This window comes from Schistocerca piceifrons, chromosome 10, assembly GCF_021461385.2.
Source record: "Schistocerca piceifrons isolate TAMUIC-IGC-003096 chromosome 10, iqSchPice1.1, whole genome shotgun sequence".
NCBI classification, from domain to species: Eukaryota; Metazoa; Arthropoda; class Insecta; order Orthoptera; family Acrididae; genus Schistocerca; species Schistocerca piceifrons.
In genome coordinates this window covers 34900117-34923537 of record NC_060147.1, presented here as the reverse complement: position 1 = coordinate 34923537, position 23421 = coordinate 34900117, and the positions used below count along the sequence as shown (strand labels likewise).

Here is a 23421-nt window from a genome sequence, read left to right as displayed (position 1 = left end):
TTTAGATTTTCAGAAGGCTTTCCACACCGTTCCTCACAAGCGTCTACTAATCAAACTGTGTTCCTATGGAATATCGCCTCAGTTGTGGACTTTCTTCGTGATTTCCTATCAGAAAGGTCACATTTCGTAGTAATAGACGGAAAGTCATCGAGTAAAACAGAAGTAATATCCGGCGTTCCCCAAGGAAGTGTTATAGCCCCCCTATTGTTCCTGATCTATATTAGCGACATTGGAAACAATCTGATAGTCCGTCTTAGATTGTTTGCAGATGATGCTGTCATTTACCGTCTTGTAAAGTCATCAGATGACCAAAGCGAATTGCAAAATGATTTAGATAAGATATATGATGGTGCGAAAAGTGACAATTGACCATGAATAAAGAAAAGTGTGAAGTAAACCAGATGACTAGTAAAAGAAATCCGCTAAATTTCGATTACGCGATAATTCACTCAAATATGAAGGCTGTAAATTCAGCTAAATACTTAGGGATTAAAATTACAAATAACCTAAATTCGTATGATCACATAGATAATGTTGTGAGTAGAGCAAACCAAAGACTGTGATTCATTGGCAGAACACTTAGAAGGTGCTACAGGTCTACCAAAGAGACTGCTTACACCACGCTTGTCCGCCCTATTCTGGAGTATTGCTGTGCGGTGTGGGATCCGCATCACGTGGGACTGACGGATGACATCGAAAGAGTACAAAGAAGGGCGGCTCGTTTTGTATTATCGCGAAATAGGGGAGATAGTGCCACAGACACGATAATTGAATTGGAGTGGCAATCATTAGAACAAAGGCGTTTTTCGTTGCGACGGGATCTTCTCATGATATTTCAATCACCATTCGGTTGACACCTACATAGGGAGAAATCATCATCACGATAAAATAAGAGAAATCAGGGATCGCACAGAAAAATCTAACTGCTCGTTGTCCCGCGTGCCGTTCGAGCGTGGAACGGTTATAGCGTCCCCAGTGAAATAATAAGAAAAGACTTAAAAAACAATATTTTTTTAGAAGAGACATTTAAAATTTGAATAATAAGTGGACACGAGCCACTCGGGCGAACATACATTTTTCTCCGCATTATAATAACTTCTCTGTGTAAGTTTCGAGGGCAAAGAAATACAACAAAATGATCTAAAGAGACGACAAGATACTCTCTTTTGTTAATTTTTTAGTCGTCTTCACTTCTTCGCTTGTCTTGGTTGCGTGTAGACTGACATCTTGCGAGTGCTGGCAAATGTAAGCATTTTTGTACTAATTAAGCAGATAATATATTGATTTAATATTGTTGTTCACTTTTTATTTGTAAGAGATGATTTCGATTTCACGTCCGCCTTCCTTGAATTAACCTACATTCGAGTAATTTACAGTGCAACAATCGCAGCGGCCGATGCAGCCAACGACGCCATTACGTGGCGATATTAACTTATAAAATTAGCGGAAGCGAAAAACTTGTCCGCTATTAACATAATATACATTTTTCTCCACAGCCGCCTGACGTTGCAGAAAATCCGTAGCTTTAACATTCTTATTTTCATTACAACAGCGGAGAGCCAGAGCCAGGACTCCGACTACAATGCAGTGGTTAACGGAGGCAAGAAAAAATACTCTCGCGCGTGTGTGGGCTGCAATTTTAATTAATAACTAAAGATTTTTTGCTTTAAAGTGAGCTGACTAGCCGAGGAAATTAATATGAAAAGTTTATTCCGTTGTTCAACTTATATGTTCATGTTTTAAGATTCAGCGAGTCTAACGTTCATTAACATAACAAATAATTTGTACTGTAGATTAATATTGTTAAAAAAGAGAACTTCACAAAAGCATTTAATTGTAAATCAGAATTGAAAGAAATATCATTTTGATTAAGGCCCGCCGGCCGAAGTGGCAGATTGGTTCTAGGCGCTTCAGTCTGGAACCGCACTGCCGCTACGGTCGCAGGTTCGAATCCTGCCTCGGGCATGGATGCGCGTGCTGTCCTTAGGTTGGTTAGGTTTAAATAGTTGTAAGTCTAGGGGACTGATGACCTCAGATGTTAAGTTGTTGTTATTGTTGTTGTTTTTGGGGAAGGAGACCAGACAGCGAGGTCATCGGTCTCATCGGATTAGGGAAGGATGGGGAAGGAAGTCGGCCGTGCCGCTTCAAAGGAACTGTTGTGAATTGGCAGGAGCCAATTCACGGGGTTTGGAGGAAGCCGAAAGGCACGCGTTTAAGCTCACGCAGACTGGCGTGAGGTCTGGAACAGGTAAAGTAATTATACTATCAAGAAAAGTACGTAGCTGCTGGAATACTTAACTTTAATCCATAATTGGTGAACATCGGTCTGACTGTACATGCATCCCAAGATAAATAACAAATGATAATGGCGCCTTGCTAGGTCGTAGCAAATGACGTAGCTGAAGGCTATGCTAACTATCGTCTCGGCAAATGAGAGCGTAATTTGTCAGTGAACCATCGCTAGCAAAGTCGGCTGTACAACTGGGGCGAGTGCTAGGAAGTCTTTCTAGACCTGCCGTGTGGCGGCGCTCGGTCTACAATCACTGACCGTGGCGACACGCGGGTCCGACGTATACTAACGGACCGCGGCCGATTTAAAGGCTACCACCTAGCAAGTGTGGTGTCTGGCGGTGACACCACAGGAACCATCCCGGCATTTGCCTGGAGCGATTTAGGGAAATCACGGAAAACCTAAATCAGGATGGCCGGACGCGGGATTGAACCGTCGTCCTCCCGAATGCGAGTCCAGTGTGCTAGCCACTGCCCCACCTCGCTCGGTCAGATGTTAAGTCCCATAGTGCTTAGAGCCATTTGAACCATTTGATTAAGGCCCACCACGTAAGTCGGCAACTATCAACATTACCGATAAATAATATATTAAATTACGACGGCCGTTCGAGGATGGAGTGGTAGAGAGACAGCTTGAAGGTGATTCATTGAACCAAAAAAAATGGCTCTGAGCACTATGGGACTTAACATCTGAGGTCATCAGTCTCCTAGAACTTAGAACCCATGCCCGAGGCAGGATTCGAACCTGCGGCCGTAGCGGTCGCGCGGTTCCAGACTGAAGCGCCTAGAACCGCTTGGCCACACCGGCCGGCTTCATTGAAGCCTCTGCCAGCCACTTTATTGTGAATTGCAGAGTAATCACGTAGATGTAGATGTGAGAGGTTTTGTGAAGTTATTTCAACTTCCAGACGACCAAAATAGCTTTTGCTTGTGATATGAGCCGATAATGATATACCACGTGACTTGCGTCCCGTGTTTACCTTTCCTCCGAACGATACAGCAGCGGTGCCTCAATAGGCCGCACGCGATGACTCGAAGGTCGCTGGGGACGCCTACTGCTCCAGATAGGTGCCTACTCATCACAGGTAGCGAGATAAGTCGCGAGCCATGCAAAACAAGAATGAAAAAGGAAAGCGATTTTTACGCTGCAGAATGACAACCTCGCTTCCTCCCGAACTGCCGCGTGTGATGACGTCAGCATCGTCTAGAGATGCTGGTACTACAGGAGTGTGTTTACTCATCATAGGTAGCGAGATAGGTCTTGTGGGGGTGGGGGGGAGGGAGGGAGGAGGTGGAGTGGGTGGTGGTGGGGCTACGATACGGTTAGGGGGAAGGGCGATGGAGGAACATTTCGGTCGGCTCTGCCTTTAAAACCACCCGCCCCAGCTGCTAGTGGGTTAAGTTGTGTTGCGTCGGAGTATCTCGCAGGAGTGTACCGTGCAGACACTGTGCTTGTCGGCCATGGCGATTGCCGGAATCCTGCTCGCTGTCTTAGCTGTGGGGCTGCTCGCTTACTACGTCATCAAGGCGGCCTATGACAAGCCCCCCAACTTCCCGCCAGGTACGTACCCAGTCTCACGGCGGTGAATTATTCTGACTAGGTGGTCGTAAGCTTCACAATTCGGAAATGTGGGTATCTGTTGCGAAACACGACAGAAATAAGATGGGAAATGTACAGCTGCTGCAGAGTATGACAGTCAACCTTCCTATCCAACTTATTATTATTTCGCTTCGGTATGTAGAACCACTAGCTAGCTTTGAGATTTGCTGTTGTTGTTGTTGTTGTTGTTGTTGTTGTGGTCTCCAGTCCAAACACTTGTTTGATTCAGCTCTTCGCGCCACCTTACACTGTGCAGGCATCTTTGCCTCTAAATAGCTACTCCAGCCTACGTCCATTTGATTCACTGCATTCGATCGTCGTTTTTCCTTCTGCAATCTCTACCCTCCAGTATTAAATTGACGAACTCTATATAGACACATCTGTGCTCAAGAGTGTACACATTGCAAATCAGTTATTCCTAAGAAAAGTTTATGTCTCTGCAAAACTTCCGATACCAAATGATGTGTCACAAACTTACTTTCTTACACTCACGTATTTATCAAAGAACAATATTGCTGATAAAAATAGAACAGATATTAGTGGGTCTTTTAAATAAATTAAATATTTTTATACACAAGGTGTACAACTTGGCTTCCGCCTTTTTTCCCCCAGCATTTGAGGCTTTAATGAAACAAATTGGTTACACTGGTATTATTCAAAGTATTTTCCATCGCTGTCCACTACTATCTCCCATCTTTCGGGCAGTGTACGAATTCCGCCTCGAAAAAATTCTTCACCTTTTGAAGCGATCCACGAATCGATGCAATTTGTGACTTCTTCATGAGATCGGAAGTGTTGGTCAGCCGGCCGGAATGGCCGAGCGGTTGTAGGCGCTACAGTCTGGAACCGTGCGACCGCTAGGCTTAAGTAGTTCTAAGTTCTAGGGGACTGTTGACCTCAGCAGTTAAGTCCCATAGTGCTCAGAACCATTTGAACCACATTTTGTTGGTCAGACAGACCATGCGTCATTGATCTAAACAGGTTATAGCCAGAGGGAGCAATGTCTGGAGAATACGGCGGGTGGGGTAGGACTTTCCATTTTATCGTTTCCAAGTACGTTTTGGCCTCTTTTGCAACGTGGGGTCGAGCGTTGTCGTGCTGCAAAATCACTGTATCGTACCTCTCGCTGTATTGTGGTCGTTTGTCTTTTAATGCTCTGCTCAAACTCATTAATTGCGTTCAATAACGAACGCCTATGATTGTTTCACTTGGTTTTAACGCCTCATAGTACACAACGCCGAGCTGGTGCCACCAAATGCAGAACATGATCTTGAAGCCGTGAATATTCGGTTTGGCCGTCGACGTGGAAGCTTGGCCGGGATATCCCCCTGGTTTTTTGCATTTAGGGTTATCGTAATGAACCCATTTTTCGTCCCCAGTCACAATGCGATGCAGAAATCCCTTCCGTTTTTGCCTCTGAAGCAACTGTTCACAAACACACAACGTCTCTTGGTTTCAGCTCACACGGGAGCCAAGTTCCTTCTTTCTGAATCATGCCCATAGTCTTGAGACGTTTTGAAATGGCTTGCTGTGTCACTGCCACTAATCGTGCCAATTCCTCTTGAGTTTGACGCGAGTCTCCACTCAGCAATGTCTCCAATTCTGCATCTTCGAAAACATTCTCTCTTCCACCACTATGCCGGTCTACGACGTTAAAATCACCGTTCTTGAAGCGTTGAAACCACTCACATTCTTTCACTAATAGCGTCCTTACCATACATACTTGAGAGCATTCGATGAGACTCAGCAGCTGTTTCCTTGATATTGAAACGAAACAGTAACACCTCACGCAAATGACGAGAATTAGGCTCGTAAACTGATATTTTCAATCAAGAACAACTTTATGATGCAGACACAAATCGACTGCCTGACCTCTGCGATCTGTTTCTTTCGACCACTACTTACCGTTGTCGCCACCTATCGGCAAACGGCGGAAGCAAAGTTGTACACCTTGTAGAATCTTAGTTATGAAAATATGTCTCTATAAGGGGCGGGAAATCCAAAACTTTGCATTTGGGGGCGTTGCCCCAGCAAATATGCAAAGTAGTACAACTACGATGCGGATATATAAGCACCGACACGTAGGCAAGGGATTAGTGTAATATTCGCGTCATTTCGACGTGTGTGCTGGAAATGAGGAAACGTTTACTGTGACGACGTTATTACCAAATGCATACGCACAGAACCGACGTGCTGTTATTATTTTCTTGGCTGCCGAAGGACAAACACCGGCAGATATCCACCGAAGAATGAAGAATGTGTCTGGGGCAGCATTTCTGTCGAAAACCACAGTTGTGGAAAATTGCGACAAGGGTTGCTGCTGCTTCGTGAATACGCACTTCCCAATATCGCAAATGTTACGTATGAGTTACGACAATTCAACTGGGAGACACTCGATTATCTGCCCTGTAGCCCTGATCTCTCCCTACGTAAGTATCACGACTTCGATCCCTTAAAAAAGGTCTCGAAGGGTCGACGATTCCTAGTGGACGAGGATGTGCAGCAAGCAGTTACCGAATTCTTCACACAGCACGACACAGTTTTTACCAAACGGGTATATTCAATCTGGTGTATCGGTGGGATTATTACCTCAATGCTGACGGTGATTTTGCCTCATTGGCGTACCGATTATAGGGTGTGCGACCTTCGACCGGAAACTTTTTGGACGTCCCTTACACGATTTCCTTTCTTAACAGTACACGTAGTCTGACTAGAGATAAAAATTTTGGATCATTTTGACAACATTACGATTTCAAGCTACTTTTCTTAAAGCCGTGACCTTCGGAGATCTTCAGTTATTTTAATAGTACAAAAATATAGGTGGAATGTTGGTATTAACATCAAGGCGAATCAGTTGTGTTTCGAAAATGTTGTCTACGATGCAATGTAATTGTTACTTACTTCAATTAATCCCCAATCCAGCAAGTGTGCTGGAAAGGAAGTTTTGCTGCATCTCCGTTACCTGTGCTTTGTAGTGACATACCAATATCATAAAGGATAAATAATTTTTGTAATTCGAATTTTCGTAAATTATGTGTTTCTTGAATTTCAGTGTTGTTTCCATGTTCTGGTAACACTGGAGAATATTTACGAACTGCAGTCTATAAGAGATTAGATTGTGGATCAGTGCAGGTTATTTGCGAGGCATGGCCAATAAGAGATTAGATTATGAATCACTGCGCATCTAATTGCTTCACTGTCTATCAGTATTGAATTATTATGTAGTTTTAACCATATTAGAAAATTTTAGCTTGTAATCAAACATTGCCAGTTGGACGAGGTTAATTCTATGTCAGTATCCCGGATAGCATAGAGAAGGTTGTCATTCCAATTACGAGTCTTAATCTCTAACGCATAGCGTAAAAGTATCGACTGCATTTCTCGATACCTAGCCTGTTTACTTTTGGATCATGGCCACCGATCTGATTATACAGTGAAAAGATAGATAGCACACAAAATGTGTTACACCATCAACCACGCCTTCTTTTACTCAAGCCACGCCTTAAATATCTTTCTTCCCCAACCGATTCAGTACTCGCTCATCAGTTATTCGAAGTACCTATCTAACCATTATCATTCTTTGATGGCACCACATTTCGAAAGCTGCTACTGCCTTCTTGCATGAACTGTTTATCGTTCACATTTCAGTTCCATACAAAACTAAACTGCAGACGAATACTTTCAGAAAAAAACCTGCTGATACTTAAATTTATACTCGATGCTAACAAATTCGTCCCTTTCAAAAATGGTTTTCTTGCTACTGGAAGCCTGTACTTAACATCGTCCCTACTTCGAACATCGGCAGCCATTTTGCTGTCCAAATAGCAGAACTTCAATGCCTCATTTCCTAATCTCGTTTCCACAGAACCATCTGACTAAATTCGACTGCATTCCGTTATCTTTGTCTTCCTCTGACAACGTTCATCTTAATAACATCATTTCAAGATACTGCCTATTCGCTTCTACTGCTCATCCAAGTCTATTACCGTCTCAGAATTAGAACGTCATAGGCAGGACTTGAAGTTCTTTTTATTTCTTCTGCCTGGCCTTTAATCCCCTTTCCACTTTTAACGTTGGTTTCCTTCACAGCTTCCTCATTAATAACATCAGGCCTAAGCTACAACCCTATCTCACTTTTTTCTGAGCTACTACTTCCGCTGCATGTCCATCGTTGTTATAACTACAGTCCAAATCCTGTACAAGTAGTCAAGTAGTAGGTACACATTCGCTCCTTGTATTTTATCCTTGCTACCTACAGATTCTCAAAGAGTGTATCCCATTTAACGTATGCTTTAGGGGTAACATATTTAAGGGGTAACATATTTAAGAGGTAACACCATTGTGACGGCCTAAGAAAAGCACTTCTTTTTTTATCACAAAATAGTTTGTCGGAAAATATTACAGATTATCCTAGTGAGCTTGAGGTGATCTGCGCCACACACTGTAGCTGGTGCCACTTTGAATCTGGAAAAAGGAAAGAAATATCTAAGTAATCTACATGAGTATAGCTAGTGAACCACACAGGGGATTTTAGAAATATTTATCTTTGCGTAGTTGGCGAGTGTTTGAATAAAGTCATTCTATTCCCACCAAAACACAGACAGTCATTTGGTAATAAATGTTGTTTAAATTTACGTAATCGAAAATTCCCTAGTGGTTATGCTATTTCAAAACTGTGGTTAAATTTTCAATTGAAAAGATTAAAAATTGTTGGAGTTATACTATGTGTCGTTTCGAAAACTCGTATTGCGAGAGAAACGTGTTTGAAGTTTTGAAATGTGTTACAGACACGAACACATGAAGAAATTCTACTTTTAGAAAACTCTTAGTGTTGATACGCTATCCCAGGACCGTCTTGTCGCACTGTTGCCGTTCCGACTGAAAACATATCCAGTAGTTTATCACAGAACGGTTGAAATATCGGTCGATGCAGTTAAATGAGCGAACAAAACGTTATAATTCCGTTAGCCCTAGTCCAGGCATTGCTTGGACGATTCGACGCTTGATTTCATATGCGTCCGTATAAACTTACTACTTGGTATAACGGCTTCTGTGAAGTTTGGATAAGCAATAATTATCGTGGAGCCCAAGCCTCGAAGACTTCGTTCTTGCAACGTGATTTCTGCATTGCAGTTTTTGCAGATCACGTGTTGAAAAATAACAAAGAAAACAGCAAGAACATTTATAATCCTATTGCTCAATCCGTAATGCACATCAATATCCTTGTCACTGTCTTTCAATTTCGTAGCAGAGGCGCTGAGTCATTCTCTGAACTTCTCTCAGCCTCATATGTACTCTCCGGACGCTTTGATGACATACTTCTTCGACGCCGCGTCGGATACGATATTTCCGCACCTTTTCTGTCCGAGTACACTTACTCATCACTCATTCTTACTTGAAAGACAAAAAAGTACACTATCAGATCACAAATAAACTATCATTCGAAAATACTGCACATAAATATCAAAATTCGAAGCGAATGAGTTGTTTTTTCTTACACCCATTGATCCCTGATTGCACCAAGCTACGTATCATTGCTCTGAAATGCTTGTAACTATACCCAGACACTACAGGGGGTCTCGAGTTGGCACAGGTAGGTAGTTTTGGGTCATCCGAGGAGCTAGAGGAGCGGCTTGGAATTCCATAGAACACTTATTTTTCAAGGATTAGAATTTTTGCCTCATATTTTAGAAGGTTCGAAGCATATTTTAAGCCAATAAAGAAATTGCTTGTTCGAAAATTCTGCTACCCGTTAAGGAAATCGAAATAAATTAATAAATATAAAAATTATGAATTTCTTCTGCGTTGATTAGTCACACTTTATGTCTCTAAACACTATTTTTTAAAAATGTCTGCCCCGGGTAGCTGAGTGGTCAGCGCGACAGAATATAAATCCTTAGGGCCCCGGTTCGATTCCCGGCTGTGTCGGAGATTTTCTCCGCTCAGGGACCGGATGTTGTGTTGTCCTTCTCATCATCATTTCATCCCCATCGACACGCAAGTCGCCGAAGTGGCGTCAAATCGAAAGACTTGCAGCCGGCGAACGGTCTACCCGACGGAAGGCCCTAGTCACACGACATTTATATTTTATTTAAAAATTTAAAAAATCTTGTTTATCATTATCTAATAAAGGTGGGTTTATTGTCACTTGGTATCCATTTGCATGTTTCATAAATCATGTGAGGTGCAATTCTCAATGACAGCAAATGACGTTGAATATTAGTTAAGCGGTATAGATCATGTCTCTTTTGTGAACAACAGTCTATTTCACAAAAACAAAAATTTAGCGCAACTGGATTAAAAATAATGGAAAAAACTCAGTTTCATGATGATTACATACATTGTTAATATGTAGACACTTCAGTTTTTAATATCTAAATTGTCCAGCTACAACTTGTTTACCAACTCTGAGAAGGGAGGCTGTTACCACCGTTCATGTACAACATATGAAAGTCGATAATGTCGACCGCTTTTGGCTCTGATTATACTTTCTACTTTCTTATGCCGCAATTGTTTTAAAATTTGATAAAATAATACGGCATACTTAGTACAAAATATCTTATGAAGTTTTCGTTGTATTTTCGATGTTTCTCTGTTTTGCTACATCCTGTAGTAATGCAGCAGCGGTAATGGTCCAGGTGCGTCTGTTTTCATCACTTAGTATTCATAGCTGGCCAGTAACCGGTACTAACACGTCCTTTATGTATTCGGTTGTAGTGTCTTGTCCGGAAGAAGCATCTCAGAAACAGGCTGGAAGATGAACACCAATGTAAGTGAAACAAAGGCAATGGAATGTAGGCAAATTCGGCCAGATAATGTTCGGAAACTTAGATTGGGAAATGAGACGGTAAAAACAGTACACGAGATTTGGTATCTGACCAGCAAATAAACCGACAGCTACATGAATCAGGAGAATACAAAATGTTCACAGAAAATAGCAAAAGAAGCTTACTTCTGACAAAAAGAAGTGTGTTACCGTCGGAAATACAATTCAACTGCCAGAAAGTATTTTCTGATGGTATTCACGTAGGTTGTAACCACGTTTGTGAATAAAATATGGACTATAAACAATACGGGAAAAGTAGAAAAGACGGCATTTGAAATGTGGTGCTACATTAAAGTGCCTTTTACGTCACAACTTGATGTTAAGAAGAGCTACTTTGGTTCGTCCAAACCACAAACATCAGGGAACATGCAGTTCGGTAACACTTCTTTGGTAGGTGACAATTAACTTACATCTTCTCAGTGCTATTATGGCTATGTGTGTTCCACTTTAATCTATAGTAACACTTTACTAAAATGTAAACCAATCGCGTACGAACACTACGTATTCACAAATTCACCTATAAAGTAGAAGGATATATCCACTAGTATGAATTATATATGTTTTTAAAACCGTTTCCATTGTCTGTCATCACCTGAAATTCACGAGGGAGGCGGTCAACTAATTTTTATGTCTACATGCGTTTGCTCTATTCTTTGCAAGATTAAGATTAAGATGTGGGCTGAGAAATCGGCTTATACTTCTAGTCTTACATTTATGTACTCTGCCTTTGTTTTCAAAGAATGCCTGATTCCCCACAACAGACATCATACAAGGGTAAATGGTTTTTGCCTTAATTTTTTTAACAGCAACTTACATGAAGGCTGAGGACAACAGCAGACAGATTCCCTATAGCATATGTTTGTACAATGAATACTGCTTGACTAATTGCATACTGCTGCATACAATTATCCAAAGTAATGCTAATGACTGGAAGTACACGAAGTAATCCAATTACCTGTTGGTTTCAACACCAAAATCATCACTTACACAGCTATAATAAAATGTGATTTCCAACTCAAGTTCTGCTCAATGCAGGAATCCTGAACAGTCAATTTAGCGTACTTCCTTTCCTATATTGTCTGTTGTTAATGTTGCTCATACATCCTGCCTAGCAGAGAACTGGATGAACTGAGAATCTTTCAAGTTAAGTTCAAAAATGGCTCTGAGCACTATGGGACAACTGCTGAGGTCATAAGCCCCCTAGAACTTAGAACTACTTAAACCTAACTAACCTAAGGACAACACACACATCCATATCCGAGGCACGATTCAAACCTGCGACCGTAGTGGTCACGCGGTTCCAGACTGTAGCGCCTAGAATCGCACGGCCACCCCGGCCGGCTTTCAAGTTAAGTGATGTAGCATCATGACGAATAATGCAGTGCTTTTCTATGTACGTCATTAACGTTTTAACCAATCTCGAGCGGTTTCACTTGTAACACAGTGCCAGTGAAAAATATTTACTTTATGGATTAAAGTCTGTCAGTTCTGATGCACATGCTGGTGAATACAAACCAACATATAGTGAACAGACCGACTTTTATTCATAACACGTGCTTCAATTTTCCTTTCTTCTGCGGCTACATCCTTATTGGATATGTTATGGTGCATGAGTCATCAGTAAATAGCATTGGTTTTGGTTTATTGCTGTAACCTGGAAGATCACTTGTGTATACAACAGAACATTGAACCCTGTACAACGCCAGTAGAAATTCGCGAAATCTCGATGGGAGATCTAACAAAATTCTTCGTTTTGACTTTTGTATTTTCAGTTACAGTCCAACAGTTATATAAAAATTATTTTTTTGGAAGGTTTTGAGAATGAAGTAAGTGAATCAGATCATTTATAATTAATATCTGTCATAAATTATTAATTGAATAAGAGCATGTTTTACTCTATGATAAAATCTTCTCGGGTTGACAGCCGAGTCAATGTGTTGTTCTCTAGCAACGTTTCAGCATGTTTCTCACTTTCTATCTTCAGGCGAAGTGTCAGGTTCACGTCTCGTCCGGATCTTTATAGCCACGGGCTTCTCTGCATCCTCGGCGCCAGTCGAGCCAATCAGGAGCGAGCGGAATCGGCGCGGAGGGGACGTGAACCCGACACTTCGCCTGAAGATGGCAAATAAGAAACTTGCTGAAACGTTGCTGGAGAACAACACATTGACTCGGCTGTCAACCCGAGAAGATTTTATCATCGACATTCGCGGAGAAAGCCTGCATTCTCATATGTTTTAATCTGTTAGGGAAGTTACCTTGAGAAAGTGACGATTCCCATGTGTGGCTGAGTACAAGAGCAGTGCTTGCTTAAAAATGGAAGTAGTTCAGCTAAGTTCATCTACGAGAATATTAATTATGACAATCTCCTCCAACACAATTCTAGTGGAGAATATTAAAAGTGAGAATGTAAGAGTTAAGCTTTTTTATCTCTGAGCCATCAAGAGAAATGGACAACGATATAACCACAAAACATAATTTCCTGTCTTATTGTCTGACTCGTGCTACCCCAGGATTTGTATTTATCAGAAAGCTAAGTTTTCATATTGGGGATCCACCAGGTGTAGCAATTATACATGTGCTTTTCAGCAGTATGTTTTTACATGCCTACCCTTCAGTATTTTTTTTTCCAAAATAGTTGTGTTGTTTTGAATTTAGGAATGTTTCTCCCATGTATGGCAGATCCTCCTTACATAGTATTCCTTTTGCAGTGGGAGCTGCTAAATGACAATCATCAACATTTAATATTGCTACTGCTGCATTTAACTGGTGCTCAGTAATGGTTAATACACAGACTACTACCCCAATTTATAACGCTTTTAAACAAACTATTAGATTAATAGCTCTGTTTTCCAAACGTATAGTAAATTTGTTGAGTAATACTAAATGAAGTCTCCAGTTTGTCTTTCTCTGTGGTTTTCATAACTTCATAATTTTAATTTTGTTCAGTATAGTCTTTATAAATGGAAAAGTTAATCTACAAACATGAGCCCCTTCCACACTAATTGATAAGTTGAAGGAAGTTAGCGTAAGTGTTTCGAGTATATTTAAAAGTCACCTTAATCCCTTGTTACAATATTACTTAAAATAAGCGTGCCTTGAGATTCTATTCTTGGACCACTGCATTTCTTAACAAAGACAGCTTTCAGGAATGAAATGGGAAGGACGATCTTTTAATGTAATAACAACTTCCTACTGTATATAATGAGTGTGCTAATTATTCTTCAAAAGTTTGTGTAACATTTGTGATTTTAGTGTATCTATTGTCCTTACTATCCGCTAACTGAAAGATGTAAATGATAGTCAAATTTGTTTCGTTTCATTTAACTTTGGAGCATCCACAGTTCTTATTTTCGCCAAAATGTTCTACATCTGTGACTTTTTCTGAGTCACTGATACACTACCATGAATTACTAATGTCGTGTCTGCATATTCCCTTCACTCATAAATGATTTTGCAACTTCACATGTCAATAATTCATGAATAATTAAGAGGGCTCTATGCAGTAGCCAATAATACCTTACAAAAGGAAGCCTGATACGAAAGTCTGTAAGAGGTAGACTGTAGACATCAAATAGGCAAGTACACTTTCTTAGAAATTCTGTCTAAAATTTATCACAATACCTGGACGATAATGTTCGCTGTTTTGGCCATGTTGTATATCTCAGATATTCGAAGCATACCACAATGTTATATGGGCTCATTATAACTGCCTCCATGAAAACGTCTTCCAAAGCTCATCGATCACGTAAATAAATAAATAAACGATGTTTTACTAATGAAGTGTCTCAATATATAATAATTATCAAGAATTCCTACAGAGACCATTCACTGGTACACACACCCATCCATCCATCGCTCACGCAAGTCCCATCTGTCACACAGGAATTCTTCAGGGCAGTCCATATTAGAGATACGTTGTTTAAATGCTTTATGAGGTGTTGGGCTGTAATAACTGTTTGCTTGACTGCAGTTTTTGTTGAGAAATTCGATTTGTTGAGCCACAATACAATGATTCACATATTGGATCCTTTGAAAATGGCATAATACCGAAATGCACGATCTGTAAAGAAACCTATAAGAACTATGGTGAAGACAAAAATGTTATTGTAGTGCAGTCCATCTGACTGTCGCAATATTTTGCTACACATATGTAATACATACTCAATCTTGTAGGCCCCCCTAGAATACCAATATGGGGCAGCTACATCCAGCTGCTTCTGGAGAACTACAAGTTCCCGTATAAAGTGATGCACGCCTTCACGCGCCGCTACAAGTCCAAACTGGTGGGCTTCTACTTTGGACCTCTTCCCGTGGTGGTCATCAGTGACTACGAGGCCGCCAAGGAGGCCTTGAACAACCCCGCTCTGCAGGGCCGGATATCCAATATCGCCATCAAGCACAGAATGCCACATAAGGAACTTGGTAAGTGCAGATTTAACTCACAATACCTTCTCTGGTCTGTAATAATATTCTAAAGGAATTCATCTAATAGAATACTGTTTACACACCAGTATCTATTATCATATGTTGTTGTGTGAATTATCCACACACAACAATAAAAGCTTTTAGAGTTTCCTACTAAAATTTATCATTATGAAGTATGAAACTGTTGGGCCCCTTTGAAGTGCGGCTACCACAGTGTTCTCTCTGCAGACCACAGCTTTCATTGATAAAACTTCTAAAAAATCTGTTCATTACATTAAGATGGCTCTAAAATACCTCTTATTTGTAAATGATGCAAGCAACATTGTTAATAGTTGAAATATAACGTAAATGACTTAGTTGAAAGGGTTCATTTATGTTATTCATCTATCAGTGAAAAATATTTCTCCATTAGGAATAGCCCCAGTTAAAGAGATGTGTATTATACAGTAGCATGATGGAGGTGGAGGGCGGGCTTGCTGATGCACTGAAGTACAAGAGGCTAGCAAACACTGGACACAGCAAACTAAACTCGCCAACGGTGATGTTTACTGCGATCCCTATTCAATATCTGGAATAGTTATGGAACTGTCGGTGTTCTGGGAACAATTTGTTAATGCCAAATGGACGTGTGTTGCTAGCTGAAAGGTGTTATTTTTCATGTTCAAAATTAAGCTTTGTAGGCTTTGTGTGTGACATGAGAAAAAAATTATGTGTACTACCTGACGAGTTATACAATGATCTCACCAGACGTTCGAATCCTTCCTCGAGCATGGGTGTGTGTATTGTTCTTAGCATAAGTTAGTTTAAGTAGTGTGTAAGTGTAGGTATCTCAGCAATTTGGTCCCTTAGGAAGTCACACATATTTTATACAATATAATATAAATAAATATGTTGAAAGTTATAATAAACACAAAGTAGAAGATTCCAAAATATACAAAGAAATAATGAGCAATCAACGTTTAAATTCGTTGCTGTGTCAGATAGATACAAACGTCTCAAATATTAATTAGATAAGTTACAATAAAATTAATCCTCAGAAAGAGTCAGGAAGTTGTAGCTGCATAAATATGCTAAAAAGGAACGAGTGTTCCACGTCTTGATTTGTTGCAGCATCAGGTAGACACACAAATATCATACATCACAAGAACACGTCCAATTCCCAACCATAAAGTCAAAAAGATAAAAAGTAATAATAGTTAACTGAAGCATGTAAGATAAATGAAAAAAAATAAGTCACTTATTTTTTACTAGTTCACCATCTAGCTTACGGATCACAATATAATGTATGTGGGTGCCAATACGTACATGTGTTCTTTCCAGCTCTCTCAGAGAGCACAGCAAAATGGACATGTTATTAGACGTGGATGTTCATTTTAAAATTTTCGTAATGGCGTGAGCAAAAAAAAAAAAAAAAAAAAAAAAAAAGAGTACATAGATTCGAAAGTCACACGGAAAGTCTCTATGGATTCCTGTTATAGCAGCAACAGTTATTACTGCCACTGCAGATTGAGAGCTTACTCACTTGATATTCCATCTGGAAGATAGCTATGTCAGCTATATCAGAAGACCTATCACCGCAGAGGAGTAGAAGGTACACAAACGTCCAAGAGGAGCATGGTTTTATGGCTACTTCTGAGATAACAAATCAAAAGAATAAAAAGCAAAAAGGGCATATGGGGTGGATGATGAGTGCAGTGTGTCGGAAGAGACTATGGGGATCGAGTGAGTAATCAGCACGAAGGAAGGAAAGGTTTGAGAGTTCTAGAAAGTGACTAGACGCGTCATCGGATGTAGTATGGAGGGGCGTGTGGTTTCTTGACATTGGAACCGACAGTAACCGGTCGAGCACCTCTACGGTCGACCTCACGAGGCTGAGTGCACACTGCACCTGTCCACCCACCAAGGAACGACCCATGGCGGTACCCGGAATCGAACTCAGTCCACTGCTTGCCAGTCAGCTGTGATGAGTGCTCATCTACAGAGGCGGAAAAGTATATTTATGTGGTGTTGCACTATTAAACTGAGCAGCTAGTCTTAGAGATGTTGTACAACTATGCATCGTATGGAAAAAATTAGAGGTATAATATGTTGTTACTTATTTGTAGTGAACCATACATCACTCATTGTTGTTGATAATCACTAGGTCATGTTTTCTATTAAGATATTTAGGATATTATTCAGGTATTTAGAACGATGACCAAAATAATATTTATGTGGCGTTGCACAGTATTGATGTTCTATGCTGCTGTGAAGGGGTGCTAGAGAGGTATCTTGCACTGTTGTCTTTCCATGTCAGCGACATTTTATTCGAGGCAGCTCTGCAACACAGGCCTAATATATTCAAAACTCTTGAATTAAATATTTTAATCGTAAATAAACTAAAGTAATAGTTAAATTTTTTGCATCGGATACTAAAAAATCTGGTGTGGATTCTGACTGTCGGGCTCTCCACTGTGCAGGCATCAACTTCCTGGAGGGCGAGGAGGCGATGGAGCAGCGCCGCTTCATGCTGAGGTACCTGCGAGACTTCGGCTTCGGGCGGCGATCCGACCGACTGGAAGCGGAGATCGAGTCGGAGATGAGGGAGCTGGTGGAGCTCATCCGCTGTGGGACCGGAGACAAGGTGGCTGTCCTACTTGTCCTGCCTCACTGCACTGCACACATTGTAGGGCTAAAAACGATCTGGCCCCAGGGAAGAAAGTACAAGGAAAACGCACATCAACTGTTATAATAGCCCAGGGGTGACTATACAACAGTTATATTGATTACTAGTCCAAATGGCCTGGGAGATGAGGATAATGGACTAAAGGAGGTTGAAGTAGACTAACGATCGGTCAAAGACCTCACGAGGATAGAAATAGAAATGGCTTTGTACAAGACGAAAGGAGGAAGTCACTGGGTGTGGAAGAAATAAATGCCGAAATGGTGAAACTGGCATGGGAGGTTGGGAAGCATTGGCTGTATTGTATGATGAGGGTGGTGTGATGAAATGAGGTGAAGACTTTGCGGGATTGTAAGAGGGCACTAATCAGCTGTGGATTCAAGAGAGAAAGAAGGAGGGATTGTAAAAACTACAGGGGAGTCACATTGATAGCACACTGTACCTAGGTATATGAAAAGATCCTGGAGAGCAGACTCTGAACGAGGGTCAAGAACAAATTGAGAGAGGAACAGCGTGGTTTCAGATCTGGGAGGCCAACTGTTGACCACATTTTTCCAATGAGGGATTTCCAGGAGCACCACTATGAATTTGGGGAAGACTTCATCATGGCCTTCCTTGGTATAGAAAAGGCATTTGATAGTGTCTGTAGAAGGAAGGTCTAGGAAGCATTGGAAAAGAAGAGAGTGAAAAAAAGAGAAAAGAAAGAGAGCGGAGGAGGTGTATTGTGTAGGTCTGAATTGTGTGAAAGTGGCAAATGAAAGGATGGGTTGGTTCCAGCAAAGGAGTTGTGTGAAATAGGGCAATGGATTGTCACCTCTCCTCTCCATTGTGATCTTGAATGAGATAATGATAAGGTGGCAGAAAAAACTGTGGAAGAAAAGATGAAAGCAATAATGTTTTGAAACGAAGGGATGATTTGCAGAAACAAGGAGGAAGACATTCAGGAACTGCTGCATGCTGGGGAGGAAACTTGAGACACTATGGAATGAAATTTAATGGAAACAGATCTTAAATTACAACTAGAAAAAAAGATAAAAAGGCTTGAAGGTGAACAATTAATGAAGATGGAAAGTGTCAGTTACTTGGGAAGCGTGACAGAGGAAAATGGAAGAAATCAGAGATGAGTGAAAGTGGCAGACAGGCAGAAGCACTGCTGCAAAATTTTAGGAGTCTGGTTTGGAAGAAAGATGTCCCAGGAAAAAAACAAAGAAGCGATATATAGAAGTTACTACATTGCAATACTGATCTGTGCATCTGAAACAAGGATAATGAAGACAAGAGAAGTAAATAGATTACAGGCATGTGAAATGAAGTTCCTCAGAAGTCATATGGCATTAAAAAGGAGAGATAGGGTGAGGAAAGAAGTGGTAAGGGAAATAATGAAGGAGGCACCATTTGCAGAGCAGGATAGAAATATCAAGAGTAATGTGGTATGGTGACCTAAAGAAAATGGAAAACAAGCGGATTCCCAAGAAGATTCACGAAATGACAAAGGGGTGTACAGCTGAAAGATGTGAAGGAATGTTTTGAAAAAAAGTGGTGAAGTCAGAAACAGAGTGAGTACATTAAGAGGGTGGAAAAACAGGACTACATGGTGAGGCTTATGTTCCGAACAGACCCAGCCTGTGGCTGCTAACTGGTGACGATGATTAGTTTCAATGTTCACAAAAAGTCCAGACCTTATGAGAAGGCCTCATGGACTGCTCTGTCCTCTTCGATTATATTCATACTGAGGTGATTTGAAAGTAAGTGCCTGGACATCAGTTTTATAATGCTGTGTGTCACACTTATCGAAAACACTCGAAAAAAATCATTTTGAAAAATTTCCATGTGCTCTTTAGTGTGAAAGTACAAAATGTTCGTAGCAGAGCTGCTTATTGCATGTACATTGCACATAACTGGCTAGTCCAACACTGCCGCTTAGTGCAGAGGAACTCCTGAGCGTTTCCCCCTCCCCCTCCCCCCCCCCTATCTTCCTTGCTGACAGAAGGAGCTAGTATAGGCCACTTTCCAGCCAGCCCAAATTGCACTCACTCTGCACTTGCAAGGCAACTAGCCATCCCCATCCGCATGCTTTCGGTCAGTGCAGTACTACCCAGCTGGCTGAGCCCACAGTCTGCAGGTCAGCTGATCCTATGTGCCCATTTTCCAATGTGCTGCATGCCTGTGGGCACGTGAGATGGAACAGTCCACTGTATAAGTCTCAGGGTTGCTGGTTACATACTTTTCCATACAGATCCATTTGAATTTTATTGCTGTCATGATACACAATGTTCAGTAGTAGGATCACAATTTCTTGAAAGAAATAACGTTTTTTAAATAACTAATCAAGTAAAAATGCGAGTATTCAAGATTAATGTCAAATGAAAAAAACTTTAGTAATTATAGAACACCATTACTGAAGCATATAAGTTTTTCATTTATCAATCAAAAACAAATAAGAGTGCTATGGGCGACTAATAAATGTTCTTAAAATATATTACACCTGCAGAATGAATTTTTCACTCTGCAGTGGTGTGTGTACTGATAAGAAACTTCTTGTGAATTTAAAGCTATGTGCCAGATCGAGACTCTAACTCAGGACCTTTGCCTCAAGTGGGAAGTGCTTCACCAACTGAGTTGCAAAAGCATGACTGGTTAACAAACCATGACACCTCCTGTCGCCCTCAGGGCTTTATTTCCGCCTGTATCTTGTCTGTACCTTCAAGACTCGCTGTGAGTCATCATTGGGTGGCTCAGTTAATAGAGCACTTGCCTGCAGAAGGCAAAAGTCCCGAGTTACACTCGTAGTGTGGCACCCAGTTTTAATCCGCCAGGAATTTTTATGTTAAGACTATCTTAGTAGCATCGAATTTACCTACTTTTGGACTGTGGTTAAAAATCACAGCAGCCTCTCTTCACAAAACACAGCATTTACACACCAATTTCACAAACTAAAATTAAAATGAAAAGAGCGGTAAGACCATTATATTACTGGAAATCTCAGGACCACCCTCCTAGGTGTCACTTTACTTCAAGGCATGCAGACTATTGGCAGACAGATCTTCACTGGGGTGCAGGGTCCGGAAACGTTTGCCAAGTATGCATTCAGTAGCTGCATTAGATTCTGCCAACAACTAGCAATAGCTGTGGGTGGCAGTCACTGCTTGTACACAGAACAAAGTCTTGAGCAACCTCCTAGCAGAATTGGAAGTGTCTCATACGAGGCTTAGGACCAAAGTGTCACACACAGCTACATGTACATTTACATCTTCATGTACATTTACAAATTTATCTGCATCTAGGGTGCTCTCTCTCTCTCTCAGAGGTCTGCAAAATTTTGTCTGAGATTGTCCTTATATCTGACTATCCAGCTCTGATTGTCTCTCTTGCCGCTCAAATAATTTGTTAGCATCCTTAATTGCTATTGTGTAACAATCACATTTCCCAATGCAGAAGAAACACACATACGTGGAAAATGTTCCATTCTAAGAGTATTCACTTTTGTGTATTGTTTAGTTTCTCTAATATTGTACATTTTCGGTCCTGTTGAGATACAAATCTTTTTGTTTTGGTTAGCACCTCTTTTGAACCGTCGTTAGCTGGGTCAGCTGGTGTGAGAAAGCTATGGTCTGGTCTTTTTCGAAAATTCAGTGGTTGGAAATGTTCCTCCTTGTGTCTGCCATGTCAGTTGAGAGAACTTGGTGGTGGTGTCATAGTACAGACAGACTACACACCAGTGAAGACAGAGTTGGAAATAAAGCCATAATTACCTTCATACAGGATTTTGCTATATAGAAGTGAGATAAAAATATTCAGGAAATTTTCAGAGGGTCACCACACTATCAACACTGTGAGAAGCTACAATGACTGTTCCATAGGGTTCAATGTTGTTGCCAGTGCTTCTTATCTCTGTAGGTATGAGACCCTATTTTATGTCAGATCTAGAGGTGATACTAATTCTTTTCATAGTTGATATCAGCGTTATCAAAAAGATAGATCCAACAAAAACTGTCCGGAAATTCACAAAAACTACCAACCTATTTTGCGTAAATGAACACTCTGTAAGCATAGAAAATAAAATAATGCCGAGCTTGGACAGGGAGAGTAGGTATGAGCTCTTTAGTGGGGTGTGAATGAAAACTGGCAACTGGAAGTCTGTATAGTGTATATCCTAAAACGTTTAAATTCAGCTACATTTGCCCTTAATATAATTGTTAACTAGAGATTAGTAATTGAACATATTGTTCTTGATTCATTTACAGATGTTCTACAGTGTAATATAATAGCTACCTCCACAGTCAGACACTCAAATTTCTTGAGGAGACTGTTAGGCAGCTAATGACAGGGCAATATGTCAAGCAGTGAAGAGCTATTGCGTAGCATAGGGTAATTAAAAGTTGCAAACAGAGTAACTGCTGTTCAGTTTAAAGCTATTCTTTGATAAGGGTGGATTTCAAAGGAATGAAACCATAATAATTTACTGAGATTACTTGCTGTCATACCTTAATGAGGTACATACACAAGTGAGCAGCTGTGACAAGCAGAAGCAGTAAGCTGGAGGATGGTTAGAATGTAGTTACCTGCATTTAGTTGGTGCCATTTGGGACATGTTAGTGTGCCTCATGAAACGACTCAAACCTCCAACAAATTACTAGCCCATCTCAATATGTTTTCCTCCAGAAACCCTTGAATAATGAAACTGGGAGACCATTAGCTATGAGGTAGTGATTTTTTTGGACACACTTGCCTTTCTAGAGCAACATTCAGATCAGGTTGATTTATTCGCTATATATTTACAGTTCACACTTGTAGATTTCCTTTAGATCATGGAGGGGTCAATCTCTCACCTAACACTGCTGTGTACAATGAAACATGGGGGATTAAGCATGTGGCACTGTACAGCGGAAGGGCAGAAAGTAACTGGTGACGTTTCGACAGGCTGTGATGCAACCGTCATCATACGGAGAAGGCTGCCGGCGTGTGCTGCTGCCCGACGCGCTGTTCCCCGGCTTCATCAATGGCTTCATGCCAGTGGTGGCTGGCAGCCGGCTGCCACGATCCGCTGACGGGACGTGCCGCCATCTTGGGCTGGCAGGCCTGCAGGCAGCCAGGGCTGGGGACGCCACTGGTGGTTTCCTCACGCTGCACCCCACACTCAGCAGCATCGCCCCCAAGATGTCCGGCTACTGGGACACGGTCGAGTCTGCTGAGAAGATCCTGGGTTACTTGCGTGTGAGTACCCGTGTACCTGTTACTCTGCTGTCTCACAAAGCCCTATGTTTGTAAAGTGAATGTAACAGAACCATATCAACAGTATGTATGAGAGATCTCCAATCCACAATGGCGAAATAAAAGAAAAAGAATGTTCCACTTTCTAAGTATGTTAAAACAGTTTAATCTCTCTTCAAAAAAGGCAATGTCCTCACTTACTCACTCACTGAATTATCGTCACCCAGCCCACACCACTAAGGATAGAAAGTTCAGATTTGGAGAGGATGTGACTTTAACTGTAGGCATGGTTTAACAAGGGATAGCTCCAAATTCCGCTCCTTAGAAGGTGAAACAGGGGATGAAAGTCTTTCTGAAAATCTGTCACAGTTAAGATTGGTCCTAAGAAAATTGGTATTTGGTTTCTCA

The 23421-nt window shown here is 41.0% G+C and overlaps 1 protein-coding gene across 1 annotated transcript in view; it reads left to right on the top strand.

Annotated features, from left to right (window-relative positions):
* Positions 1-3708: 3708 nt before the first annotated feature.
* LOC124718661 (probable cytochrome P450 304a1) overlaps positions 3709-23421 on the top strand; it is a 41580-nt gene continuing 21867 nt past the window's right edge. The window contains exons 1-4 of the mRNA XM_047244288.1: positions 3709-3850; positions 14889-15137; positions 17600-17763; positions 22723-23016. Of these exons, the coding sequence (XP_047100244.1) occupies positions 3751-3850; positions 14889-15137; positions 17600-17763; positions 22723-23016 (807 nt within the window). The 5' untranslated portion in view covers positions 3709-3750. The remainder of the gene's footprint in view (positions 3851-14888; positions 15138-17599; positions 17764-22722; positions 23017-23421) is intronic.